At 42.9% G+C, this 22049-nt stretch overlaps 1 protein-coding gene across 1 annotated transcript in view; it reads left to right on the top strand.

Annotated features, from left to right (window-relative positions):
- tmprss3a (transmembrane serine protease 3a) overlaps nucleotides 1-14039 on the top strand; it is a gene marked incomplete at its 5' end in the record, with an annotated part of 145105 nt that extends 131066 nt beyond the window's left edge. The window contains one exon of the mRNA XM_084023275.1: nucleotides 13753-14039. Coding sequence (XP_083879401.1) covers nucleotides 13753-13761 — 9 coding nt within the window. The 3' untranslated portion in view covers nucleotides 13762-14039. The remainder of the gene's footprint in view (nucleotides 1-13752) is intronic.
- Between the last annotated feature and the right edge of the window lie 8010 nt (nucleotides 14040-22049).

Here is a 22049-nt window from a genome sequence, read left to right as displayed (position 1 = left end):
AAAAGGATTTATTATTGCCTAACAAAAAGGAGATAAACCTGGACGAAAACAACAAAAGGGTCAGATGGGCTGGTGAAAATAAGATTAACAGGTGCTCTGGCCAACCACACAATGGGCCGTCGGACCAGAGACTCTGAACTACCTGGAGAGTTAATTAAACTAGAAACCAAGCCACGAAAACAGTGATGCCAGCCCATCCTTACCAAGACTAAATGAAACCTACATAAAGAACATTATGTCATGAATCAAACCAAAAAACACCAGGCTGCTGCCACCAGTCAGGGAGGGGATGAAGAGAGAGAACCAGACTGTGAGGGCACAGCTCTCTTTATAGGCTGTGGCCTCATTAGGCCCAACATGATGCAGCTTGGGCCAGGAGCCTCCAATCAGCCAATCAGTGTGCAGGATCAGCAAGGCAGCCTAAGGTACCAATGGAGCAGAGAGACAGGTTAGTATTATTAACAGAACAGAGGGAGCGCGTAACACAGACCAACCAGGCCTATCTGATCCGTGGAGAACTATGCACCCCTACACGAAAGCTTTCTCTTTTTTTTCACATGTCCATAGGTCTTACTCTCGGATCGACTTCTTCCTACTTGATAATAGATTGTTAGACAATATACAGTCATGTGAATATCACAGCATAGTAATTTCCGATCACTCTCCTGTCTCTTTAAACACAACAAACACGGACACTCTGCCCCACGCTGTCCCTCCCACCCACACTCACCCCCCACTCCCTGCACCATACATAGCCCACACATCCACCCATCACCACCCCCATCAGAACCACAGGACATCCATCACATTGAAACACTAATCACTCACAGACATCAACCCAGGACTGTTTTTAGACCGACTGATTGTTTTAATGTCCCCATAAAGAGACATACTGAGCGCACAATCAATGAAGACATCAAGATGGCCCTACTAAATGTGCGCTCGCTGTCTAACAAATCTTTTATTATAAATGATGTAATTTTAGACAGAAAATTAGACGGTATTCTCCTTACTGAGACATGGCTCGGCACTGACGCACGTGTTGTTCTCACAGAGACCTGTCCTCCAGATTTTAACTTTTTATTTTCAACAAGGGTGGGCAGGAAAGGAGGGGGAACTGCCTCGATCACAAGGTCAACATTATCGCCAAAGGAAGCTCCTTTTAACAACTATTTATCATTTGAATACCACGCCTTTGTTTTTAGCAGCCCTCCTATTCTTTGTGTGACTGTTTACAGACCACCCCAGCACCCTACTGCTTTTATCAGCGACTTCTCAGAATTTTTAACCATCATTCACGCTAACTATGATAGGATTTTAATAACTGGTGATTTTAATCTACACATCGATAAGACCTCAGACCTAGCATCTAGAGAATTTTTAAACCTCCTTCACTGCTTGGATTTTAAACAGCATGTCTGCCAGCCGACCCACGACAGGGGGCGCACCCTGGACCTGGTCATAACCTATGGCCTGTCTGTGGGTGCGCCCTCTGTCGTGGATCTGGCCGTGTCAGACCATTTTTGTGTGTTTTTTAATATCACCAGTTTTAACCAGCTGGAGGACCCTGTGAGAACAGTGAGGAAACGCCATCTTACTTCTGAAGTGGCAGCAAATTTTATCCAGATTTTAAAGAACACTCCTGCACAAATTTTACCGGCACCATGTGATTTTATCATTGACAATTTTATCCACAAACTAAGGTCAACACTTGACTCAGTGGCTCCTCTTTTAACTAAAACTATAAAAACAAGACCAATGCCACCATGGAGAAATGAAGAAATCAAAAAACTGAAAAGAACGTGCAGGAGTGCTGAGAGGAGATGGAGAAAATCAAAGCTGACAGTACACTACAACATATTTCGTCAACACCTCAAAACATACAATAAAACCATCAAACTGGCAAGAATTTCACATTTCAAAAATCTAATATCCGAAAATAAAAATAACCCCAAGTTTTTATTCTCCACAATTGAGTTTTTAACCAACGGTGACCGGAACAGGTCACCAATAACACCAACAGACTCCGTTTGTGAGGCGTTTGCTGACCACTTCAGAAGTAAAATCGATAACATTAGATCCAGTCTTTTATCTCACCAAATCTCAACCTCCGACATTCCTGGATCAATGCTTCCACCTGAGGAGACTCTGGACTCTTTTGCCCTGGTTGACGCAAGGACACTTGGTCGAGTCTTCTCCCAAGTGAAGCCCACAACCTGCCTTTTAGACCCAATTCCCACACGCTTTTTTAAAACATTTTATGATGTTTTTGAGGAACAGCTTTTATATATGGTGAACTGCTCTCTTCAGACGGGTGTCTTCCCCACATCCTTTAAAACGGCGGTGGTGAAGCCCCTACTGAAGAAGAGTGGCATAGACCCCACCAATTTTAATAATTACCGTCCAGTATCCAACTTACCATTTTTAAGCAAAATTCTAGAAAAACTGGTTTTTACACAGATAAATAACTTTTTATATTTGAACAATACATTGGAGAAGTATCAGTCTGGTTTTAGGACAAACCACAGCACAGAGACAGCCCTTTTAAAGATTTTAAATGACATCAGGTTCAATTTAGATAATCATAAACTCACAGTCTTGGTTCTGCTAGATCTAACCGCCGCCTTTGATACAGTGGACCATCACATTTTAATAAACCGTTTGAGGAACCTGGTTGGTCTCTCTGGTGCAGTTTTAAATTGGTTCTCCTCTTACCTCACTGACCGTAGCTTCTTCGTAAGTCTGGAAACCTGTTCCTCCAAAACACACAACCTTAAGTGCGGGGTTCCCCAGGGGTCAATTTTAGACCCTTTTTAATCTCTACATGCTTCCCCTGGGTGATGTCATCAGGAGGCACGGCATCAGCTTCCACAGCTATGCTGACGATACACAACTGTACATCGCCGTGTCTCCTGATGACACAGGGCCTTTAGATGCCCTTTTTAATTCCATTTTAGATATCCAGTCATGGATGGCAGCAAACTTTCTACAACTCAACCAGGACAAAACAGAGGTTTTAGTCATAGGTCCTGAAGGCCAGAGAGAGAAACTTTTACCAAAATTAAATAATTTTAAATCATCGAAATCTCTGAGAAACCTGGGCGTGATTTTAGACTCTGAGCTCAGTTTTATTCCACACATTAAAAATGTAACAAAGGTAGGTTTTTACCACCTGAAGAATATAGCCAGAGTCCGCCCGTTTCTCTCACAGGCCAGTACAGAGGTGCTGATGCATGCTTTTATTTCCAGTCGTCTAGACTATTGTAATGCCCTGCTCTCTGGTCTTCCTAAAAAGAGCATCCATACTCTCCAACTGCTACAAAACTCAGCCGCACGCGTGCTGACGAGGACCAGAGGGCGGGAGCACATTACACCAGTTTTAAAGACGCTGCATTGGCTCCCTGTCCGTTTCAGGATCGATTTTAAGATTCTTTTACTTGTTTTTAAATGTCTTAATGGTCTTGGGCCCTCTTATTTATCTGACCTACTCCTATTATATCAACCCTCACGGACCCTGAGGTCCTCTGGCACCGGCCTTTTAACCTTTCCACAAGTCAGATTGAAAACACACGGGGAGGCGGCTTTTAGTTATTATGGTCCCCGACTGTGGAACAGCCTGCCACAGAACCTCAGGGCCGCAGAGAATGTTGATGTTTTTAAAAAACGGCTCAAGACTCATCTTTTTAGTCTGGCTTTTAATTAGCCTTCTATTATTTTAAGTCTGCTATTTTATTCCCCAAGTTTTAATCTATTATTTTAAGTTTGCTTATTTTAGTAGTTTATACTGATTATATTCTATCCTATTTAGCTTTTTATCTAGTTTTTAGCTATTTATTTTATTACTGCTATCTTGTTCTATTTTACATTATTTTATCTCTTTTACCGTCGACTGACGGGAACCAGAGTCCCTCATGGTGTGGATGGCCTTTCACTCACCGATGTCTCAGTGCCGAGCCATGTCTCTACAGTTTTAGCCAATGCAGTGCGTGGGGGTGTGTGTGTGTGTGCGTGTGTGTGCGTGGTGTCCATACCTGAGTTGTGTGCATGTTAGTGTGAGTGTGCGAGTGTGTTCCGGGTGGGGGGGTCGGGTCTTTCTTTCTGTTGTTGTTGTTTTTATTGTTGTTGTTGCGTTGTTTTTATTTTCTAAATTTGTATTTTCTGTACGGCACTTTGTGTTGCATTCCCTGTATGAAAGGTGCCTTATAAATAAATAAAATTGAATAAAAAAATTGAATTAACCTTTCCTGGCGCAAATTGCCTACCAAACCCTGGAGATTCAATTCCCACTTATTATCTGAACCAAAATTCAAGAACTTTCTAATCACTCAGATCCAGTTCTACTTCGACACAAATGACACACCGGATATTGGTAGTGATGTACTTTGGGAGGCCCTTAAAGCCTACTTGCGTGGTCAAATTATTTCTTTCATCTCTAGCTTTAGGAAGTCGGAGCACACTAAATTGAAACAAATATCAGACGAAATACAAAGGTTAGACACCCAATACTCTGTCGACCCCTCAGATGCACTGTATACAAAATGAGTACAGCTCCAATCACAGTATAACTTGTTAACTTCCGGCCAGATTGAGAAACAACTTTTACACGCCAAACAACGCTTTTTCGAGCAGGGTGATAAGGCAGGCAAACTCCTGGCATACCAAGCACGAACTGAGGCTGCATCCAGATTTATAGCTAGGATTAGGTTAGCTCCTGATGACACCACATCCAATCCTACCGCTATTAACAATGCGTTCGTTGACTACTACTCTAAACTGTATTTCTCCAAAACCTCTTCGTGCAATTGGGATGGCCCAAACCCCCTTGACCTGCTCACATACCATCAAACTGACCCAGCGGCTGCGACCGAGGTAGGTGCGCCAAACACAATCTCTGAGGTTAAAGATGCAATAAGCTCTTTACAGAGTAATAAATTGCCAGGACCTGATGGTTTTACCTCAGAAATTTACAAGACCTATTCTGCAACCCTTGCCCCGATTCCAGTTAAGGTTTTCAATGATGCTCGGGTAAAAGGTCTGTTACCAACCACGATGTCAGAGGCTTCAATTACACTGTCATTAAAAAAGGACAAAGATCCACTTCTTTGCAGTAGTTATAGGCCGATTTCCCTGATGAATGTAGATTTTAAAATACTAGCGAAAGTTCTAACTGGCCGTCTCCAGAGAGTTATATCGTTCCTAGTTAACCCGGACCAGACTGGCTTCATTGCAGGAAGGCATTCGTCTTCAAACACACGTAGGTTACTGTAGGAGAGTAAGGGTACCTATGTAAACTGTGTATGTAAGGAAACTAAGGACGATATTAAAATATGTATATCAATGTGTATTAATCTACAATTTTAATACCTGCTCTTGTAAAAGGGGCACCATCTGTTGGTCAGACAGAACTTTATAGAGTTCACTTTAATGACTCTAATGACCACTTATTAATTAATTAACAATTAATCAATATCATTTAATAAATCTCATTAAGTCTCATTTCCTTAGATCATAAGTTCTTGAAATAGGGATCTTTGTATTCTGCACAGAAGCAATAGCCACGGACAACGACTTTATGCTTTAAGGTTATTTATTGATTAACTAGGGATTAAACACAGTGAATAAAAAATAATAACAGATGTAATGAACAGAAATACCAATACAACACCAGAAATGTAACTGGAAAAATGATTAGCATGTTTGGCGATAAACGCGAGTGTGTTCTTCCTAAGAATTTGGGGCTCCTTAATAAGATGGAAAGATGAATGATGGAACTCGGTCATTACTGTTGAATGCGGATTCGGTCTTACTTTGGGACGCTTCTTCGTGGCTTACTAAAACTCCAAACGGTCGCTCTTCCGTCGGTGACGTAGACCCGAGGTGTATGGAAGTAATTCTTCGCCATCAGAGTTTGAATATGAATTTCTAAGATTGCATTTTTTTAGTATCAAAATCAGACTTTGAATTTTAAAAACCATCACATTTCTAGCACTGAATTTTTTTTGTCTCTGAATTTGAAAAAAATTCAGTCTGAAAAAATTCAACATCTCAAAAAATTCAATGTCAAAAAATTCAACATCTCAAAAAATTCAACGTCAAAAAATTCAACATCTCAAAAAATTAAACGTCAAAAAATTCAACATCTCAAAAAATTCAACGTCAAAAAATTCAACATCTCAAAAAATTCAGTCTCAAAAAATTCTACATCTCAAAAAATTCAACGTCAAAAAATTCAACATCTCAAAAAATTCAACATCTCAAAAAATTCAACATCTCAAAAAATTCAACGTCAAAAAATTCAGTGTAAAAAGAACCAGACTCAACATCCGGGTCACCAGGGAGAAGCAATCGATCCCTGTCTCAATTCAGCCAACGTCCAGCCAATCATGTTACGCTCCATTGGTCATGGGACACCCACCCAGGTCGGCCATGGCCACAAACGCAGGTGATGGTGCGTGTGTGTTCGAAATGCCGTACTAACGTACTGTCTACTAGAGATGGGATTTATGGCTCTTTGAAGGGAGCCAGATCTTGAGGAGCCGTTCTTTTCAAAGAGCCGTTCAAAAGACTGGCTCATTTATATTAATTTATTTTTAAGATGCTAGCCTAGTGGTAACCCATTTTATCTGGGAAATAATCACTGGGAGGAATGATAGGGTAAGATTTGGATCTGAATTATTCAGACTTAGACATCGGATATCTGAGTTTGATATATTTTAAATATTAATTAATTTCACATGTGTGGACTAGATTTTAATGTCTGATCTGCATTCATTGTAAACATTCCACAAGGTGGTGCTATATCCCTCTGCTTTGACAGTGAGATCACTATTTTGGATCTTTGTATACAATGTGCTCTCCGTCTCAGTAGGAGGAGGAGCAGCTTGTGTGTCAAGCTGTGAGCGTGACAGCGATTTAGAAAAAAGAACGAAAAAAGAACGAAAAACAAAAAATGAACGGCTCACCACTGCGACTCGGTTCCCATCGTTCATGTTAAAGAGCCGTTCAATAGATTTGGTTTGTTTGTGAACGTCACAACTCTACTGCCTACTACATACTCAACGTGTATGTACTGCATACTGCCTACTAAATGAATGTTTGAGTATGCTGTTACCCTCAGACTGTTCACATGGAAGTATACACATCTCATACTACATTTTTTTACCTCAGGGCCGCAGAGAATGTTGATGTTTTTAAAAAGAGGCTCAAGACCCACCTTTTTAATCAGGCTTTTATCTGACCTGTTTCATTCTTTCTACTTCCTTTTATGCTTCTTACATTTTTTATTATGATTCTATTTTATATTATTTATTTTAGTTTATCCTGTTTTACTGTTTTATATATTATATTTATTTATTTATTTTTATTGTTTTATTTATTGGGTCTATTCTATACATTTTGATGCATTTTACTGTTTTTATTCCCTCAGTTTTTAACTTCTACCTTTTTATCTTATTTTACTGTTTTAGCCCCTCGGTTTTCCAGTGTTTCCTCCTGGGGGCCTACCGCACCGGGAGCTGTCTCTGGTCCACCGTTGGGGGTGCTGTCCCGTGGACGGCCCTGGACTGGGTGGCTGGACAGCTCTACACCTTGGTGTGGAGCCTCCTGTCTGCCTGGGCTGGGGTGGTCCCTGTGGTGGCGCCCCCTACAGTCATGGACCATGATTCCTCTCGGTGTGCGTCGGCCCCCAAAGGTAGCTTTTTCCTCACCTCAGATCTTGGTGCCCAGCCATGTCTCCTCAGTGACAGATAGTGTATGTGTGTGGGTGTGTGTGTGTTTGTGTGTGTGGGTGTGTATGTCGGTGCATTTGGCTATGTGTGTGCGTGAGTGTGTATGTCTCTGTGTATCTCTGTGTATATTTGTGGGGGTGGGAGGTTTGGGTTTCATAGTGTTTCTTTGTTGTTCATATTTTGTTTTGTTTTTGGTTTTGTTTTGCTTTTATTTTCTGTAGGGCACTTTGTGTTACTGCAAAGTATGAAAGGTGCCATATAAATAAAGTTTGATTTGATTTGATTTGATTTTTTTACTTTATTGACATCTCATCCTCATCTTCTCTCACAGCAGTTCTGGCTCCCGTTTAATGGATATTACTTATCAAAATATAAAGCATGTTTACTATTACACTTAATAAATATTTCTAAATATTTATCAAGTCAAACTACCATTGTCAAATGTGTTCTAGTTTATGCGCGCTCCCACGCTTTCCCTTTCTTCATCTTACCTGAGTAGCTGCTTTCACTCACCATGAATTGCGACTATTAAGCAGCTTTTATCGATCATTAATCGTTCATAGATCGTATTATACCTCTGACCACGGAACACCAGCACCTTCACCGCAGAGACGATGGAGGCAATCGGCCCATCGGAGGAGGTACATTACATCCCTCTTAAGTAAGTAATATGACTTATCTGGTTTAAATAAGTTCCTTTATTATTTGATTATCAATAGATGTGCCTATGCATGCATAAACAAAATCAACAGACATGTAGGCTAATATAAGTCGTTTTAATATCATGTATGAGTTTGGTGGGATAAAAAAAACAAGTAGTGGCCTATTAGTGAATAATTTATTAGACAAATAATCCATGTTATATATACAGGTTGCAATACGTGTATGATAAGAAGAAATAAGTACTGTTAATCACAGTTTCTGAACTGCGTACTTCTGGGTCGCAGGGTTTAAACAGACCATCATAATTATCAGGTGTTACATAATAATAATAACAAATCTAGACTGTATTTTGAGATACCAATGAGTACTTTCTTAGCTTTGCTCCAAAAGTGGTCATTGACTGGCCAAGTCTCTGCTGTAAACTTCAAGGGAGGAACATCTGGCCGACCCTTATCTACAAGTGTGACTTTAAGTGTGAAAAGGGGGGGGGGGGGGGTTATCTGACACATCAAAGACTTTCATTGGTATCTTAACCAACTTCATATCCCTGAGAATGGTCTGGAGAGTTTGTATTCTTTTATCTTGATCAGGGCTCTCTGTCAAATCAAGGTGTTAAATCAGCCCCTAGTGTGTTTATGGTGCCACCAAGTCTGGTGTTTCTGAAGGTCTGCGTCCTCCTCGTTCGGGGGTGCCTGGAGATGTTTTTGATGCTCTGATTTAGGGGTCCATAAGTCCTCTAACCGGGCCCTAAAGAGGCCTCACGTTCCATCCAGAGTGAATGGTTCATCTTTTGTTCATTAAGAAGTTAAATCTGAGAATGTGGAGCATGTGGAGCAATTGCTCCTACATTACTTAATATTCTCTATTCGCCCTCTACTGACTCTCCCAAACTAGTCTTGTCCTTAGATGCTGAAAAGGCGCTCGACCGTGTGGAGTGGAGATACCTTTTTTACGTTCTTAATAAATTTGGCCTCAGCCTTGACTTTGTGGATTGGATAACACTTCTCTATGCTTCCCCCCTAGCCTCTGTCAGCACTAATGGTATTAGATCACGCCTATTCTCCCTGCACAGAGGCACTCGGCAGGGTTGTCATCTTTCCCCGCTATTGTTTGCCTTGGCAGTCTAGCCCCTGGCCATTTGGCTGCGGAGTGAGAACGGGTTCAAAGGTATCACATGGCCATGGACAGCTTCACAAAATTTTTCTTATTGTACATATCCAACCCTGTCTCTAGTCTCCCTATAATTTTAGATATTTTTGAAAAATTTGGGAAGTACTCTGGTTACAAAATCAATTTGGGAAAAAGTGATTATATACCAATTAATCCTGCCGCTGACCGCCTCCCGCATGGTATCCCTCCTTTTAGGAAGGCCACTGATGGTCTTAAGTACCTTATCTTAGTGACAAGATCATTTTCTGAGCTGTTTGGCAAAAATTACAACTCATTATTCGAACGTTGTAAATTAGATCTTGCCAGATGGTCCTCTCTTCCACGCTCCTTGGTTGGGCGGGTCAACTTGATAAAAATGTAACTACTCCCACGGCTTCCTTACCTTTTCCAACATATACCTATCTTCATAAGGAAATCTTTCTTTTCCAATCTTGATCAGCTGTTAGTTCCTTTCTTTGGAGTAATAAACGGGCATGAATCGGTCGAGCAGCTCTCCGGCTTCCTAAATCCAGAGGAGGGTTAGCGCTCTCAGATTTCAGTTACTATTACTGGGCCTGTAATATCAACAAACATCTCTTCTGGAACACTGTCATGTCTATTTACCCTCTGGTTCCCTGTTTATATAACCTGTGCCTTGAACATGTATGTCGTGAGAGTGAATGGATTGAATGTGTGTAGTTCAGGGTGGGTGGTTGGGTGGCTGGGTGCCACTCTTGGGCTGATATAGGTAAATAAGAACTGGATCTTTTCACCTGTTCTGGAAACATTGTCCTTTATAAGAACTGAGATCCGAACTGCTCTGTGAAAAGCCAATAAAGAAAGTTTGGATAAATGCTTGTATTATCAGGTCAACACATTTTTATAAATGCTTGTATTAACAAGTGTTGATAAATGTGAACAAGTGTCCCGTTTGAATTGTGCAATGAATTTTACATATGTTGTTTGTGGTTTTTAAAGATAATTTTCCATGCAAAAAAAAAATATGATTTATGGCGAATAAGTTTGATAATGGTAGGTTTTGTGTGAGGCCGCTTTGTGAACTACAGCTCATTGCTGCTCTTGGCGTGAATGATAACCGTCAGTTTGAGCCAGCGATTCCTCATCTTCTCATCGGACGGGAACTGAAAGCATGAACAGCCGTACCTGCTGGAATGGAACATTCAGGAACAAAACACACCGGCATCTTCGTTTGATCGCCACTGAATCGCTGTGAGAAAGCGTGATGACATGATGTCACATACGCGACATGTAGTCTCTCTCATTGTGTTTTCAGCCTTAAACTGAACAATTGCACAATAAACGGTCAAACTCTTGATGTGAAAAAATTTAATTAAATCCACAAACAACATATTTCTAATTGGGGGCATAACGACTGGGACCAGCAAATAAGTGTGCTGCGAGAGACAAGGCAGGTGGCGGGGCTGACTGAAAGAGATGAGAGAGGGTGAAATGCTGTCTATTTATTAATTTTTTTCTGCAATCTCCATTTAAAACCAGTGATTCATTTGGCTGGATTTTATATGTGTATGTGTATGGTTGACATCCACTACTTTAGGGTTTCTATGTAGGTTATGGATTTCAAGTTTGATGCACATGCATGCACACACACACAGGTGAAATAGAGGGGCAGAGAGAGACTTAGGCAAAATGCTGTGACAAAATAATGTGAAAAATATTTATCTGATATTTTCTGTTTTTACTGGATATTTATATCCTTAGAGGTCTCTATGTACTGTATGTGTATGGTTGACAGCCACTGAGAAGTTATACATTATTATATAGTCACGTTTCATTGTTTGTGTGTACTTGCTTACTCAAACTGTTCTTTCTGTATTAATTTTTCAGGCCTCTTTGTTTTCTTAACATATGTAGACAGTTACTCGGCCCAAATTTTTAAAGAGGCAGTGTGTAGGATTTACTCCCATCTAGTGGTGAAATTGTATTTTGCATTCAAACGAAAAGTGCTCTCTGGCGCGTCGCTTTGTTGCAACTACGGGAGGTGAGAGGTCGTGTCCGAGACGTCCACACGGGCGGGTGAAAAAGCTCCGTAAAAGTCGCTGTCCGCCCCGGGGGAGGGCCGGTCCTGCCTGCACCCTGTGCGTCCGGAAGTGTCTCTCGCTGATGTGATCTCTTTTCAGTCACGCTGGCTCTGAATGAAATCGCGTTTAGGCGTTCATGTCCCTCCTCTGTGGTTATAGTCTTCAAAATGGCGGATCGACATGGAAGCCTCCTGAGGACTTACCCGTCCAATGTAACTACAGATAACAAACTCTTTGCTTATGAGGATAAATCAGATTATTGGCTGAGGTAATTATACACTTATGAGGACCTATTTATGAATGAAGATATTGATTTGAGCTAATAAAGTACTTAAAACGTTACACACTGTCCCTTTAAGGTCAGTGACATTCTTAACAAAGATGACAAAGCAATAACTTGCTTCCAAGACCTGAGGCCAGGAGAAGAAATCCTGGCCAAATGGGCCGATGGAAAGTTTTACAGTGCAACGGTCTGCTATATTGGCTCAGCTGACACAGCAGACAAGAAAATGCACACAAAAGAGACTTTAAAAAAGAGAGATGCTGCAGCACACAGATTCTATGTTCTGTAGGGGGGTTTAGCTCAGGAGGTAGAGCGGGTTGGCTGGCAACCGCAAGATTGCTGGTTCGATCCCCGGCTCCTCCTAGCTGAGTGCCTGGTGTCCCCTGAGCAAGACATCTCAGCCTAATTGCTCCTGACGAGCTGGCTGTCGCCCTGCGTGGTTGACTCCGCGGTGTGTGAATGTGTGAATGTCAGTCATTACTGTAAAGCGCTTTGGATAAAAGCGCTATATAAATGAGGACCATTTCCCATCATCCTCTTAGTCATCTCCACCTCCAAGGCAGCAGGACCAGCCTCCTTCCATCCCGACTTCTGCACCTCCACCGCAGCAGCGCCGGTCTCCACCGGTCCAGTCATCATCACCTACACGGCAGCAGCACCAGCCTCCAGCTATCCTGTCCTATCCACCTCAAGAGCACCAGCACCAGCCTCCTACACCTATCCACTCCTATCCATCCTCCATGCCTCAAGATATCTCCAATCATTCTCACTACTCACAGTTTCTGTACCAAGATCACACAACCTGGCCCATGCCTTCAGTCCAACAGAACCTGTTTTTTTAGAGTTGGGTTCCACTATTGATCCAAATCCATCAAAACACACAGCTAAGAGGGCTTTCTTGGAATGTTGTTTTCTCAGCAATACAACTGACTATGACAACTCTACATTAAGTGCATCCACTGACATCATAGAGCGTGATCCTTTACCTGAATTCGGCGAACCAATATCTTGGAAGCCATGTGCGGCTTGCAAAACAGAGGTGGAAAAGTTAATGGTGGAAAAGGAGAAGCTGCAAGATCTCCTTTGTAGCATCAGTGAGTACATTTTGTGTCTTTTGTCTCATGTATTCATCACCAGATGGCGCCACTAACCTATTAACCAGGCTTACTAAAACAACAAACAATTCAACCATTTTCTATATGGTTTCTATGTAGGTTATGAATTTCATCAGCAGTTTGATGCACGTGCGCGCACGCTCACACACAGGTGAAATAGAGGGGCAGAGAAAGACTTAGGCAAAATGCTGCAAAATAATCTGAAAAATATTTATCTGATATTTTTAGAGCAGCTGTTTTTACTGGACATTTATGTCCTTAAAGGTCCAATGTGTAGACTGTGACATCTATTGTTCAGATTCTGGATTGCAGCGCTGACCTCGCCCTTTGGCAAAGTGACGGTGGCCTCTGAGGACAAAATATATATTTAACTCATCCAACTTTAACCAACTAACTTTCTCTGCTGTTTCCTCCTTCTTCTTTCCTTTCACCTTCTACTTAGTTGGTTTATTTATGAAGGTGAAACTCTTGAAACGTGCTCTCCGCCTGGCTCGATTTTCCGTTCAGGCTGCCGTACAAACATGGCGGCAGTACAGCGCTCATTTTGTTTAAATGATTTTTTCTTAAGTGTGCATTCATCGCACAAGACTGTCATTTTTTTTTTCAGTGTTGTATCATTAATTATTCCCCAATACACACAAATATCAGAACATTCTGACCTAGGTTAGCAGTAGAAAAAAATAGGATGAGTGAATGTGTATCATTCATTATTTTCATGTAAATCATTTTACATTTGTTTTCTGTCATTTGTGCAGCTTATGTAATGAACTGTGGGACCCTGGCTGGCTGGACTCCTGTTGAAAAAACAAGAGTCAAATAGGCGTTGATCAACAAATGCCACATCCGGGCTGCAAAGACTCTTTAATGCGTTGTGTTGGAGGAGAAACAGTGGATCTGCTGACTTTGAACATGCTGTGTAAGAGGATGTATAGAGCTTGCCTGCCTGTGTGAATATACTGTGTTCATTCTAGAGATGATGCCTAAATATGCTGTGTTCATTCTAGAGATGATGCCTAAATATGCTGGGTTCAATCCAGAGATGGTGCCTGTGTGAATATGCTGTGTTTCTGCTGCACTAATAAAAAGGTTCAAAAGGGAGAGTGTGTGTGTATGACTCCATAATGGCTCCAGTATCGCTCATTTCTTGCAAAAGGGGATTTCTCTTTTAAGTCTCAACTAAGTCACCACCAGCTACTTTTTTGTCTCATTTATTTCTCCTAGTGAATTTTAGGAGAAATATTAGAGAAACATATCATATAATATAGATACGAGACTGAAATGAATCAAGTTTGTCACAAGCTGTAGAAGAGCAACCTTTGAGCAGTAAAATTTTCCTCTTGGATATACTCCTTCATGAGTGAAAAACCACTGAGTGTGGGAAACCACAATTAGCTCTGTTCCTGTGGTTATCATGACCTTACAACCTATGGTCATGATAAACCACAGGCCCTAGAAAACAGGCATTGGTAACCACAGGTCACAATGACAGGAATGGGGGAGACACTTTAATAACTGCCATCGCCTACTAGGGTGTTACTGGGTGTTACTGTACGGATGTTGATAGAGCAAAACTGCCAAATGTGTTGGTTAATATTATGCATGTATGCAAGATTGTTGAGTTTCAGGTTACACCCAGGAGCAAGCAAGGATGGAGTCAGATAAGAGGAAGGAACCTGAAGAGGAACCTGAAGCAGCCAATCTGAGAGGACAACACCCCGCTTGCACAGCTAAATATTCAATATTGTATAAAAGACTGGGTCAGGGAAAACGTAGTTGTCAGACTTTGTGAACTGCCAGACTTTGTTGTTCGTCAGGGAAACATACTCAGACCCAGAGCTCTGTAAGTTGTGCCATTTTGCTGTTTCTTAAATAAAACTGATTTAGAAGCTAAATAGCTGCTACTATAGCTTCATTCTGAACACAACACAACTTGTCCTAAAGTGTTTTTTCATTTTCCTGATGAGTCCACTATATAGTGCTCTACATAGAACTCCCCTATGTAGAGGAAGTGAAACACATTAGGGCAGGTGGTTTATCATACGAGAGGGTGGGGGAGTCAAGACAGTGGAACAACAAGGACAAGACAGGAAATGAACCAATGAAAAAAAAAAACAACAACATGACAGTTTGGCTCCTTTCAGATCACAAATTAGAACATATGAAAAAACGAAAGTATATAAATTGATTTCATGACTAATTGAGAGGATATTTATGCTTGCATGTCATTGCAATTTCTGTTCAATGAGTTTCTATTGATGTTATGAAATCAATGAGTTAAGTGGAGAGGACAACTGTAGTCAGAGAATATTCTCCAATAAACTACATCCCCTTCATGGATTATTCCTTACAGCAGCGCTGGAACAAGTTTGAAAGTGGGGGTGCAAAAAAAGAAGAAAAAAAAGAGTTGGTTTCGGGCTGGGTTCCCCAAGACAATTTTGAAAATTCCAAAGGCCAACTAGCATTCACACACATTTTCATGTGGGATATTACGATATAAGATAATAATAAAAAAAAGTCCAACAAAAAAACTGTCATTATGTTAGGTGCTTGGTTAGGTGCTGTGTAGTCGTCAAGTGCGAGGAACCTGGGTGTAATCCTCGATGACCAACTATCCTGCACCCCCAACATCACTGCTGTGGTCCGATCCTGCAGATTTGCTCTCTACAATATCCACAGGATTCGGACCTTCCTCACAAAGGATGCAACACAACTCCTGGTCCAAGCACTGGTCATCTCCCGCCTTGACTACTGCAACTCTCTCCTGGCTGGACTCCCGGCCTCTGCGACTAAACCATTGCAGCGTATCCACAACGCTGCAGCACGCCTTGTCTTCAATAGATAGGTAGATAGTACGGTCTTACCAACAGCGACAATAGCTCAATGTCCTCCGAGCAATGGGAGTCCCTTACTGTGTAGTTATTGCACCATCCCTCATTAATATAAACACACACTCCCCCACCCAGTTTTTTGTCGGTTACCTGTGTGTCACGGTCCAGTCTAATTGGGTCGCTAAACCCTGTGATCCTGAGTGTTGAGTTGTCAATTGTGTCTTTGAGCCATGTGTCCGTGAAGCACAACAGACTCACAGCGTTCTGTAGCTCCGTAAGCTGCTTCACCAAGGAGCGGGTGTTAGCCAGGATGACCGTGGGAAGAGGTGGCTTGCTCCCCCGTGCGCGCACTCTACAGCATACTCCCCCGCGCCGGCCTCTTTTCCTTCTCGGTGCTGTGGTGGTCCGTGTACACTCCTCAGGCAGATTGAATGGGAAGTTTCCGCTGTGCAGGTCCCTTAGTTGCCAGAGGCAAAACAACTACAACCAGATATTTCTGCATCCAGGTCATCCAATTTCACCTTCAAAGAGTTCAATGAGACCAACTCATTGTGCTTCAAAGTTTTTTGTAACATGTTCCAGGCAGAAGGATCGGCAAATCTAAATCTAGCTTTCTTTCCCAGTTCAGTTCTGACTATAGGGACAGACAGCAAGAACAAATCCTGAGACCGAAGTACCAGCATTACTTTGGTTAATGTAGGAAAAAAGGTAAGAAGGAAGAAATCCTAACGCCTGGTTCACACCGGCCGCGGAAGCGCCGCGAATAGGCGCGGCCATCCCGCGCCGTGAAGCGATCGTTTCGGCGTCTGCTCTATTTTTTGCGCGTGCCGCGAGCAAACACGTCATTTCTGGCAGGAAATCACACAAAGAAACACGAGACAATCCGGTCAATTTTCAAAATAAATGCAATTTTCAAAATAAAATACCGCGATTGACAAATGCCATCATATTTGTGTATCTCAACTTGCACTGGGAAACAGAAGAGACAATACATTTAATAAATGTGAAGAGTAGATAAACAAATATGTTTATTTCAACGGTATATGTGCACTACCTCTCTCTCTCTCTCTCTCTCTCTCTCTCTCTCTCTCTCTGAACGGATAAATACAAGAAGTGTTCAAACTTCTTGGTTACAGAAACATGGCGTATTAATTTAATGGGGTTATTTACTCCATAATGAAAAAAATAGCTCTGAACAACAGCTGAGCAGAAGCGCTTGTGGACCGTCGCAGAGAAATACGCGTCTGGTGTGAACAGGGGGGCAGCGGACTGCGCGCAATTTTTTCGGCGCTTCCGCGGCGCTTCCGCGGCCGGTGTGAACCCGAGCGTAAGATTGCCTTGTAAATGAGAATATGCAGGTGTCTCAGTCTGCGTATTGATAAGGAGGACCATCCAACCTGCTCATACAGCGTACAGTGATGAGTCAGTGCTTTAAAACCAGTGATGAACCTCAGAGCTCCATGATACACAGTATCAAGACAATGTAAGCTTTGAGACGAGGCATGCATACAACATCGCCGTAGTCCAGAACAGAGATAAAAGTAGAAGTAACCAGTCTCTTTTTTGAGTTAAATGAAAGGCAGGATTTAATCCTAAAATAAAAACTCAGCTTTAATCTTTTTACCAGCTGCTGAATATGATTTGCGAAGATTGAGGGCAGATTTTGAGGTTTTGATTTTGTGTTAGATAACAGCATGACCTTAGTTTTGTCAGCATTTAAAACAAGATTTAAATCATACAAATGTTCTTGAACCGTGTTAAAAGCAAGTTGCAACTGGGAGAGGGCCCCTTCTGGGGTGGGTGCTGAACTGTAGAGTACAGTATCGTCAGCATAAAAATGAGATTTCACATTTGATACATTTAGAACAATGTCATTGATGTACAAAATGAATAGAAGTGGACCCAGGACTGACCCCTGGGGTACACCTTTACTTAGAGTGAGAGAGCTAGAGGTGCAGCCCTCTGCCTGCACACACTGTGTCCTGTCTGTAAGATAATTTACAAACCATCCAACAGTTTTTTGAGACAATAAGGTCATTCCCATTCTCAAAGCAGTGCCAAGACGCACCCGCATAATTTGCCTGTGAATCACTGACAGATTATAATTTCATTACATTTTACAAGAGCCCTATAACATTGAAACGATCAAAAACATTAAAACAATCTTGTGCTTCACCACATCCTCAAACAGCAATAGATCTAGCCTACTTCAAGGTTGCTCATAGATAGAGGAAGGCTTGGTCCGGCTCATGAACTCTTGTTGACCTCCTGAGCTTCGTGAATAATAAATTAGACCCACATGCAGCCCACCAGGTTCTGAAACTACTTCATACTGCTAGAAGAATTTCTATTGGATTGGCAATTAAAAATCACAAGGGCAGACAATGGATAACAGTTGAGTTAAGTGAACAATTTAATTATTTTCATTTGAACAGTGCAGTGGCATGTGAAGTGAAGTAGCTAGCTTCATTGTAAACAGACAGACTCGGACACTAAAACATAGCCTGCTTATAACAGAGGAGGAAGGCTGAAGGTTCTTTTTCTTTCCCGAAGAACGCAAACCGCTGTTCATTTGCCAAACAGAATTGCCTAAACATGGCTTGAAGATTGAGGGAATCTTTCAAGTCCTTGTGGATGTTTAAGAACAGCAAGTGGTTGAGGCGCTTCTCGGTCATGGACGACCGGAGATATGTTTTTATGCGGCAGAGGCAGGAAAAACTTCTCTCCGCGGTGGCGTTACCGAGGGGTATGGTCAGGTAGATTCGAAGTAGCTGGCGGGCCTCTGACATGGCAGCGTGCTTTGCGGGGTGCTAGCTCAGGAGGTGGACAGCAGTAGACATCTGTCTGTGTCACCCACTTGATTTTTATTGCCTCACAGCTGTTGTGCACTGCCAGTGGGACCTTGGTTATATTGCTCTGCTACTATTTGTATGGACTTCAAGGAGACAGGTTGGATGGAGCACTGGACTGGTTTATTTCTGCAAAATGGGACAAATACACAATCAGTGTGTCAATAGATCTGTGGAGTCTGTTCCCGCTCGAACAACAGCGTAACATCATTCACTTCTGAACAGAGATCGTATAGTGGTATAATTTTCTTAGAAAAACATACTTGAAAATAAAATATTGTTGGGGATGTAGCAGGAGCAGATTTGGTTATCAAAAGATAATTATTAATGTCAATATGATTATCGATATTAATAATTATATTTAATATATTATTATGATATAATCATGACTATACGGGGCACCACCCTGGGATCAGGGAAAAGATAACCGAAAACTGTATTCAGTTTCAATATAAAGGTTTTATACTCACATGCCAATCATCGTGATCATTGGCATCGAAGTATAAAAACAATAAATTAAAAAGGCGTGAAATTCGAGCACTAGTGTTAAGCATATGTGATAATATGTGTCAACAAAGTCATGTTAAATATCCTACACAGTGATGTACGTGTGTGTGCCTGCGTGCACTATGATGTTATTGTGAGCATGCGCAGAATAAACAGTCCGTGAGTTCCCAGACCAAAGAGACGATGGCGGTCTGTGTTTTTCTCCCGTGAATATTAATGCTAGCTAACCACTTTGAGGACTGTAACAACGATAGACTGCTGCGGAAATGTCTAACGCTACAGGTTATGGGCCCAGTCATGGTCAAAGATGGTTCAGACTTTTATTCGAAAATTACGAACTTTGGGAAACAAGGTTTCTCGCGCACAGAGTTACGTAGCCTCAGAAAAGTTATCCTGGAGGACCCGCAGATAGACAAGGACGACGAAGCAGCCCTCGCGGAAGATGAGGCAAAGAACGGAGAGGCATATGCAGAGCTTGTGCAATGTCTACACAACAAGAGTTTGTCATTGGTAATGAGGGACGCAAAAAGTGACGGAAGAAGAGCGCTGGAGATTCTTCGAGTGCACTATGCGGGAAAGGATAAACCCCGTGTGGTGAGTTTATATTGTGAATTTTCCTCGCTACATAAGGCTAGCAACGAAACGCTCACGGATTATATAATTCGAGCAGAGACTATATTCACGTCATTGAGAAGAGCTAATGAGCATATCAGCGATGGGCTTCAGATAGCCATGGTAGTAAAGGACTACAATTCAGGACACAAACAATTCACCTCACCTGCAGCACGGAACCACAGACGCGTGTGGACCGGAAGAGACCCGAATGTACGGCGGCTTCCGTTTACTAATACTCGGCCGTGCTTGGCCGTGACTCGTCACGTGATTGGTGACGTTGCGGGAATTCAGGTAATACCGCGATATTAAGGAAGAGGGAAACAGAAAAGGCTGCTTCCTGCACCCGGGTTACAAAGTACTGAAAAATACAGGAAGAATGCGTGAATGTAAAAGAAGACAACGTAATGAAGACTAGCGGGGCAATGAGGTCGCATGGAAGAGGAAAGAAAATGGACCTGGCTGATCGAGTGTTACACGTGCAGTAAAAAGGGGCACATGGTCAGGACGTGTCCTGACGACTCCCAGGCGAGGAGAGAGGAACGAAAGTGGGACAAGCCACAGCGAGGAAGGGGGCGCGGTCGAGGACGAGGCCATGACCACGTGAAGAAAGCTGATGGAGAGACCAAGGCAGAGCCTACATCTTTTTGTTTCTTCAAGTCAAATGACTGTCCTACACAAAGAGGAAATAAGGAGGGTCTCATGGTCGACTGCGGCGCCACAACACACATGATCAATGACGCCACGAAGTTCAAAACAGTTGACAAGAGCTTCAGACCCGAGAACCACATGATCAAGCTTGCCGACGGATCCAAGGTGAGAGGGATGGCTAAAGGGGCGTTCACACCGAACGCGATAGACGCGAATTGAGCGGCGACTCTACATTGAAAACCAATGTAAATGGCGCGATGACACGCGATTCAGGCGGAGGCGGCGCGAATGGAGCGTCTGGCGCGATGAGACGCGGCGCGTCTGACGCGGCGCAAATGGCGCGTCTGACGCGAATGAAGCGAATGCCGCGTCTGACGCGGCGCGAATGCCGCGTCTGACGCTGCGCGAATAAAGTTGAAAATATCGAACTTTTCAGGCGGCATCGCGCCGCGACATCCAATCAGCGACGAGTTCAAGCCGACAGACAGATGAGCTGAGATGGACGGGCTGCATTACCAAACCCGACTCGGGAAGACCGGACCCCGGCGTGACGGGGGCCGTACCGGCCTCACACCGTCAGGGCTGAGCCTCGATCAGAAGGACTCAGGCCCCCGCGCGACACCGGGCAATCGGTCTTCCGTACGCCACATTTCCCACGTCCGCCCGCCCGTCGGACAGGGATTCGGCGCTGGGCTCTTCGCTCGCCGCTACTGAGGGAATCCTAGATAGTTTATTTTCCTCCGCTTAGTAATATGCTTAAATTCAGCGGGTTGTCTCATCTGATCTGAGGTCGAATGTGGCCCCGACTCTTGGGAGAGGTGCGAGGGACGTGGCTCCCGGAGGAGGCTCACGGACTCTGGCATCGGGTACCCCGAGGCGGAGGAGGAGGGTCCGCCGACGTGACCCGCCGGCTCCCCTCAAAAATGAGCGTCATGCGCGAATGAAGCGAATGACGCGAATGAAGCGAATGACGCGAATGAAGCGAAAGACGCGAAAGACGCGAATGACGCGAATAGTCCAAAATGATCAAGCGGCGCGATACACGCGTCTCACGCGATTGTATTCGCGTCTATCGCGTCCGGTGTGAACGCCGCATAAGATGAGGGGAGACGCAGAAGTCTGCTTGCTAGACAGCGAGGTGAAAACAAGACTCAAGCAAGCACTCTACATCCCATCGTTTCCACAAAACTTTTTTTCAGTTAAAGCAGCAACAGCCAACGGAGCCGAGGTCCACTTCAAGGACGGTGATAACTGGCTGGTCCACAAGGAGGGTACCAAGTTCAAAATGGATGTGTATGGTAGGCTGTATTACCTCAGCACAGTAGAAAACGTTGATGAAGTGTATGGTTGTCATGACATTCAAACATGGCATAGGATACTTGGCCATTGTAATTTTGACGATGTTGCAAAATTAGAAAAGGTGGTTGAAGGGATGTCGATTAAAGGGAAACATGACAAGTCCAATCAAAACTGTGAAATATGCACACAGGGCAAGTTTACACTAAGCAGAAACAGACATGCAGATGCTAAAGCTACAACCGTACTTGAGCTAGTGCACACAGACTTATGCGTTCCTATAGAACCAGCAGATAAAGATGGATACAG

Source organism: Eutrigla gurnardus (assembly GCF_963514095.1).
Source record: "Eutrigla gurnardus genome assembly, chromosome: 12".
NCBI lineage: Eukaryota > Metazoa > Chordata > Actinopteri > Perciformes > Triglidae > Eutrigla > Eutrigla gurnardus.
Note: the sequence above shows the minus strand (reverse complement) of the source record. Positions and strands in the feature narration are given on the sequence as shown.